This window comes from Babylonia areolata, chromosome 15 (genome assembly GCF_041734735.1).
Source record: "Babylonia areolata isolate BAREFJ2019XMU chromosome 15, ASM4173473v1, whole genome shotgun sequence".
Taxonomy (NCBI): domain Eukaryota; kingdom Metazoa; phylum Mollusca; class Gastropoda; order Neogastropoda; family Buccinidae; genus Babylonia; species Babylonia areolata.
Window position 1 is genome coordinate 16,642,989 of NC_134890.1, and position 7,637 is coordinate 16,650,625.

The window sequence follows — 7,637 nt, forward strand, 5'->3', positions numbered from 1 at the left end:
TCTCTGAGGGTTTCATGAAAAAGCTCTTTGAGCTGATTGGTATGCTCAAAACATAAAACTGTTCTTCATTTCCTCATTCGTCTTCCTCTCCTTCTTGGTGATGACCATGTAAAGTAAGATTCGAGATATAATAAGAATTTCACAAATAGCCTCCCCCTTACCAAGTAGATGTGAAGAAACCTGATAGCATCCCATAAATTCAGTTCTCTCGTAAGACAGAGCCTGCGACTGTTATTTGTTTTATGCTGACTCTCAATCGCTCAGTGTATCTTGTCAGTGACAGTGCCTGCCTGTTTTTCAACATCAGCACACTAACACGGCGTTTTCGAAACTTCCGAGCTGCAAGCGGCAGAGGACGTGAAACTGAACAAACCGACACTGTCTGACAAAACAAGAAACCTTCGCGACAGTTGACCCCAACCTAGACACTCAAAGTTCACGCATGCGCACAAGGTTAGGAGTCATGGAGGCCTTGAGAGGTCATTGGTGTTGGCAGGCGTGGAAGTGTGGTGGGTGGGGATTATTATTACTTTTTGGGAGAGGGGATGGGTGGAAGGGGGGGTGGTGGGTGGAAGGGGGAATTGGGGGTAGGGGGGATTGTCGGGGAAGGTAGGGGTGGGTTTGTTGTGGGGAGGGAGTGGGGTGGGATGGGGTGGGGGGGTTACTGTGAGTGTATAAATGTGGGCTATGATTTCATCACCAGCACACTTCTCTGACCATGCGCTACTGTTGACGTTTAAGATTTGAAGAAACCAGCCGCTGCCACAGCCACTGACTTGACAAGACTTCATTCAGTTCGCAACTACCAACTCTTTGGGAGAGACTCTGCCGTCAATTTTCATCGCAGCTTTACTAAGTCCCGAGTTCATCGCAACTTTCAAGAAAGATGGCCACTTTCAACATCGTGTTCGCTGCCTTGTTCGCCTCTGTGAGTACACACACACACACTTACACACACACACACACACACACACACACACACACCACACACACGCCTTCTAAGCGACAAAATTCTTTGGTTTTTTTTTTTGTTTTGTAACTTTTGTTTTAGTTTCACAATAGCACTGTAAATGCATTGTTGATTCTTTCTTTTAATGTTGCTGTTTTCTGTAAGCAAATTATTGATACAGTTTTACTTTGTTTATAGCACAATACTGACATAATTTTGCTTCTTTTTTTGTTTTTTTTTTTGTTTTTTTGTTCTTATTAGTTTTTTCTCTTTTTGTCTTTCGTTGTATCGTCTTCTATTGGTTTGGTTTTCTGTTCATTTTCTTTTGTTTATCTTTTGCACTCTACTCTTTAATTTTATTATCATTATTATTATTATTAGTAGTAGTAGTAGTAGTAGTAGTATCATTATTATTAGTAGTAGTATTCTAAATCTTTCTTTTTTTTGTTTTGCCCCACACTCTTTGGTTTTGTGTATTTTCTTGCGTTTATTATTGTTTTATGTTCACGTTCTCTAATTCCTTCCATCTTGATTTATTTCTGTTTAGTTCTTAATTCTGTTAAGTTCTCAATTCAAAATTTCGACCCAGAGTTATTGTTCTTGGTTGTTTATCGCGTGAGAATACACCTTTTGAAGAAGTCTTGGAAAAACGTTGTTGTTGATTTATTTATTTTTATTTATTTTTTTTTTTTTTAGGGGTTGTGGGGGTGGGAGGGAGCAGGGGTGGCATAAATATATCAGTTGTAATTTTACATTGTGTGATGAAGGAAATGTGTGTGTACCTGCCAATGACCTCCGATATTTATCGTCACTGCTGAAGAATCGTCCAGATGTTGTTGTTGTTTTGGTTTTTTTTTGGTTTTTTTAATTTGATATCCAGATTCATTATCATCAGCATGGATTACTGGTAGGTCATTGGAGGGAATGAATGTAAAATATGTCAAGATAGATAATGTCGCTGAATTAATGCAGTGGAGATCGTGCCCCGGACTTGAGATAACCATTGTTTTCATAGTGTTAACTGTGGAGTGCTAACAGTTGTGTTCATTGTGGTAATTACGGTGCGCGGCGAACAATTGTTGTATTCATGGTCTTATAGTAATTATGATATCAACTGAGTTCCCCGATGACAGGTCAGTGCCTGTGTCCTGAAATAGACGGACCCTTGACCCCAAACTCTTGACTTTCTCTGCCTCTGTCTCTGTCTGTCTCTCTCGCACGGAGGATGGCATATTTGACTGGCAGTGACAGACGATTCTCTCTCTTTTTTTTTTTTCTCTTTTTTTTTTTCCTTTTCTCCCTCTTCCGCCCTTATGAAAAATGCTGTCTTCTGTTTGGTCCAAACTGAGGTTGGTAGCAAGTGATCTTCCTTCACTTGACAGCGCGCTGAGTAATGTGACAGCGCGCTGAGTAATGTGTTCCACAAATGGCGCTCAGTTGTCACACTGCTGGAATCTCATGCCCTTTTCACACATTTCTTCCCTAACCACCCCCCTCCCCCCCCCACGCCACACACTGGCTCCTCCTTCCCATCGGATCCAGCTCCCCCTCCTCCCCCTCTCCTCACCCCTCCATTTCCACACCACTCCCCATCGCTATAGGGCTTTTCCATTGCCTTCTGAACCAGTCCTTTTTTATCCCTGTCACTGGCAGACTAGGGTAAAGGTAAAAAAGGGTTCATATGGGAAGGTGCATAAAGAAAAAGGAAAGGTTAGAGTTCATAGGGGAAGGGGTGCACAAAGAACCAACAGAGTTCAAAGGGCAAGGTGCGCAAAGAGACCGGGGAAAGGTTAGAGTTCATCGGGGAAGGTTAAAAGAGAAAGGGTTAGGATTCGGAGGGGAAGGTTAAAAGAGAAAGGGTTAAGGTTTGGAGGAGAAGGTAAAAGAGAAAGGGTTAGGGTCCAGAAGGGAAGGTGAGAGAGAAAGGGTTAGGGTTCAAAGGGAGAGGTGAAAGAGAAAGGGTTAGGGTTCAGAGGGGAAGGTTAAAAGAGAAAGGGTTAGGGTCAAGAAGGGAAAGTAAAAGAGAAAGGGTTAGGGTTCAAAGGGAGAGGTGAAAGAGAAAGGGTTAGAGTTCGGAGGGGAAGGTTAAAAGAGAAAGGGTTAGGGTTCAGAGGGGAAGATTGATTAAAAAAAAAAGAAAGGGTTAGGGTTCAGAGGGGAAGATTGATTAAAAAAAAAAAAGAAAGGGTTAGGGTTCAAAGGGGAAGGTAAAAGAGAAAGGGTTAGGGTTCAAAGGGGAAGGTTAAAAGAGAAAGGGTTAGGGTTCAAAGGGGAAGGTTAAAAGAGAAAGGGTTATGGTTCAGAGGGGATGGTGCTCAAAGAAAAAAGAAAACTGACAGAATCGTTCCCTCAGCTTACCACTGTTTATGATGTAGCTGTTGTTTTTTTCATTCATATCGCATCCTCCACATGTCGTCATACATTGATAATGACTGACGTATTGTTTTTTGGTTGTTTGTTCCAGGTTATCCTTGTTGACTTCGCTGTGCAAGCAAGACATTGCCACGTAAGTTGAGCTTATTATCTTGATGATGATGATGATGATTAGTACAAGTAGTGGAAGCAGTATTAGTAGTGTTATTATTGTAATCTGTAATATCATTATCATATTACTGAGGAAGAAGAGGATATCTTCAAGTGCGCGCAACTTACCTATACTACTCGAAACGAAAAAAAAAATCGTAGTATTTGTCATAACTCAAATGCACTTTTGGAGGGAAAGTTAGATGGAGAGAGAGAGCGAGTGACAAATGTTTTATTGAGGGTAGAATGGATAAGCTGGAAGCTTCTTTACACCATGCCCTCACACACGCATACACATACATATGTATATAATACATGAAATAAGTGTGAATAAATAAATGACATGGAGCAAATCAAATAGAGAGAGAGAGAGAGAGAGAGAGAGAGAGAGAGAGAGAGATTACCATTCAAGCTGCATATCAGCTTCTGTGATTACAGGTCTTGCGAGTTACATACTAGATGTATATATGATAATTATTATAATGTGTAAGGTGGACGTTTAAACAACACGAGTTTATGTATCTGTGTGCAGTGGCCGTGCAAATAAACATGAGTGTTTGCTGTTGTTGTGTACAACCGCCGTGTAAATAACATGAGTTTATGCATATGCACACAGCGGCCGTGCGAGTAGCATGAGTTTTAGGTTAACTAATGTGTATAGCGGCAGCATGAATGACATGAGATTTTGTTTCTGTGAACAGCCGCCATGCAAGTCGGGAGAACGTTGTGTCGCTTCCAACCAGAGAGAAAGAAGACTCCGCCACAACAACGTTTGTGGTAGGTTCCCTCACCCTCTCTCTCTCTCTCTCTCTCTCTCTCTCTCTCTCCCTCTCTCTCTCTTCTCTCTCTTTCTTTCTCTCTCCCCGCCCTCTCTCTCTCACTCTCACTCTCTCTCTCTCTGTGTCTGAAACATACATAACATGGTTAATGATAGAAAACTTCAGTTCTTAAATGTTTGCTAAAATAATGATGACAACGATAATGGTAAAGAGAAATCGTTATCATTACATGCGTGGATATATATATATATATATATATATATATATATATATATATATATATATATATATAGAGAGAGAGAGAGAGAGAGAGAGAGAGAGAGAGTTAACGACTGTGATGTCTGATCATGGAAGCGTATGTGCGCGCACACACACACACACACACACACACACACACACACACACATGCGCGTGTAAATATTGATAAGTAAATAACTTATGTATGTATGTATGATAGTCAGTCGTTTTCGACAATGACCATCAGAACAGCAGAGGAGGTAACTGTTGTCCCGAGTATCTGGGCCAGAATTTGATTATAGTGGGGAGAGTTGCCCAAGTTACATACCCACTTTCTTGGCCAAGAGGGGTTTTAGGACAGTCGGCGTTGGGATGGTTCCCAAAGGCCAGCTAGCCCCCTAGGCTGCAGCACTAAGAGCTAGTGCAATTGTGCCTCCTAGTTTGAGAGTCATAGTCCTTCACAAAAGACTAAGCTGTAAGTGATTTCCCATTGCATTGGAGAAACCATTGATAACACAGCTCTCACTTTGCTGTTGGTCCAGCTGTAAACTTATGTCATTCTGTGATATAGGCTCATACATAGGGCATACTGGCCAAATATATCTAATATGTGTATACGTGATTGCAGTACTGGCGCGATGCCTGTTCCGACCCCGTCGGGGCCGCTGCCTCAACTTCCAGCGTCGCTTCCACTTCGACCCTCTGACCATGTCGTGCCGACGCGTGCATACCGGCGCCTGCTACGGCCGCAACAACCGCTTCGCCGCCCGCGAGAACTGCGAACTGACCTGCGCCCCCCGCTTAAGACGGTGAGAAGTGACGTCATGAGTCAGCACGTCATCTCGTGCGTCATCATGTCGGACCGTCCGGCCAGGCTTGGTCGCGGGCGCCCCGGAGCCGAGAGAGAGAGAGAAGGAGAGAGAGAGAGAGAGAGAGCGGAGGAGTGCGGGGGGGTCTTCGGGGGAGAAGGAAACGGAACGAGGGGGGAGTGGAGACAGGGGGGGTGCCCCGCAGACGACGGAGCCAGGGTCGCGGGGGCATGTGTCCGGGCATTCCCCGACACCGAGATGCCCGTGCTCATGGGCAGCTTGGAGCCCAGCGTGCAGACTGGCTGAGCTTCGACGGAACAGTCCAGTCCTACTGTCTGCACCCCCCTATTGTCCACACCCTCATGGAATGACTTTTAGTTTGAATCGTATGTGTGAACGTGGCGTGTATCTCTTCACTGGAATGACTTTTAGTTTGAATGGTATGTGTGAACGTGGCGTGTATCTCTTCACTGGAATGACTTTTAGTTTGAATGGTATGTGTGAACGTGGCGTGTATCTCTTCACTGGAATGACTTTTAGTTTTAGTTTGAATGGTATGTGTGAACGTGGTGTGTATCTCTTCACTGGAATGACTTTTAGTTTGAATGGTATGTGTGAACGTGGTGTGTATCTCTTCTCTGGAATGACTTGTAGTTTGAATGATGTGTTTGAACGTGGTGTACGCGTACTCAAAAGAATGACTTGTTGTCTGATGTGTGAACATGGTACATGTCTTCTAAATGGAGTGACTTGCAGTTTTAATGATGTGTGAATATGGTACGTGTTTTCACTGGAATGACTTGTTAGTTTGATCGGTGTTTGTAAACGTGGTACAGGTCTTCACTGGATTGACATGTAGTAGTTTTGATTGATGTATGAACATGGTACATATCTTCTAAATGGAATGACTTGTAGTTTGATTGATGTCTGTGAATGTGGTGTTCATGTCTCCAAGGGAATGACTTGTAGTTTGATGTGTGAACGTGGTATATGTCTTCACTGGAATGACTTGTAGTTTGAATGGTGTGTGAAAGTGGTACATGTTTTCAGCTGAAAGGTTTTGTAGGTTAGTTCATTTCTGTGCCTGTACTATATTGTCTATCTCTACCAGAATGGATTTTAAGTTTGCAGTTTGAATGGGTCCATTGTATACCGCATTTCTCCACCATGATTGAATGACGTGTATCGCTGACCTGCATGTCTCCAGTGTAATTACTGCAGTATGAATGTGTGCGTGTGCGTGTGTGTGTGTGTGTGTGTGCTGAAAAGCTTTTTTGGATTTGCTGATTTTTTTGTGGTAATTGTGTGTCACTGATAGACTTTGTCGTGTTCTGGGGACATATATACCCCTTTGTATAAAGCATTACTCGGGTCTGCCGTGTTATGTGAACATGTGTACCCCATTGTGTGTGTGTCACTGCTAAGCTTTGTAGTGTTATGGGGACATGTGTATACCCTTCTGTGTGTCACTGTTACGCTTTTTGTTTTTTGTTTTTGGGACATGTGTTCCCCACTGGGTGTGTCACTGTTAGGCTTTGTTTTGTTAAACGGACGTGTGTATCTTACAGTGCATGTCACTGCTAGAGTCTGCTGTGTCATGGGAACATGTGTACCCCACTGTGTATCACTGTTAGGCTTTGCAGGCTTTTTTTTTCTTATGGGGACATGTGTACCCCACTGTGTGTGTCATTGTTAGGCTTTGTTTTGTTAAGGGGACATGTGCACCCTACAGTGTGTATCATTGCCAAGGGCCTGCCGTGTCATGGGGACATGTGTACCCCACTGTGTGTGTCGTTGTTAGGCTTTGTTTTGTTAAGGGGACAAGTGCACCCTACAGTGTGTGTCATTGCCAAGGGCCCGCCGTTTCATGGGGACATGTGTACCCCACTGTGTGTGTCACTACTAGGGCATGTTGTGTTACTGGTCTGAAATAAAGAGTGAAGAACTGAACTCCGTTAGGTGTGTGTGTGTGTGTGTGTGTGTGTGTGTGTTTTCACTGAGTGTCTTCCACGCTGCATGTGAACTGTGTGCACCTGCCTCTCTGTCTGTCTTTCTTTGTCTGTCTGTCTGTCTGTCTCTCCTACAACATTTACTTGTGTATAATTTATGTTTGTGTGTCTCTTAGAATAATGGCAGATATGTAAGTCGGTCAGTGTGCTGATACCTCCACCGTTTGGAAAATAATTATTAATTCATTCACTCTCTCTCTCGCTTTCCCTTCTTCTGTCTCCCTCTCCCTCTGTCCGTGTGTGTGTGTGTGTGTGTGTGTGTGTGTTCACACTCAGACTCGTACATTCATGCAAGCGCATAATTGCACACTGGTCCCATCTGTTTATCTCC

At 43.4% G+C, this 7,637-nt stretch overlaps 1 protein-coding gene across 1 annotated transcript; it reads left to right on the forward strand.

The window, feature by feature from the left end:
• The first annotated feature begins 694 nt into the window (after window positions 1–694).
• LOC143290197 (simukunin-like) lies at window positions 695–7,247 on the forward strand. Its single transcript, XM_076599512.1, has 4 exons — window positions 695–928; window positions 3,414–3,455; window positions 4,174–4,249; window positions 5,117–7,247. The coding sequence occupies exons 1-4, from the start codon at window positions 887–889 to the stop codon at window positions 5,299–5,301; spliced, it is 345 nt and encodes a 114-aa protein (XP_076455627.1). The 5' UTR covers window positions 695–886; the 3' UTR covers window positions 5,302–7,247.
• The last annotated feature ends 390 nt before the right edge of the window (window positions 7,248–7,637 follow it).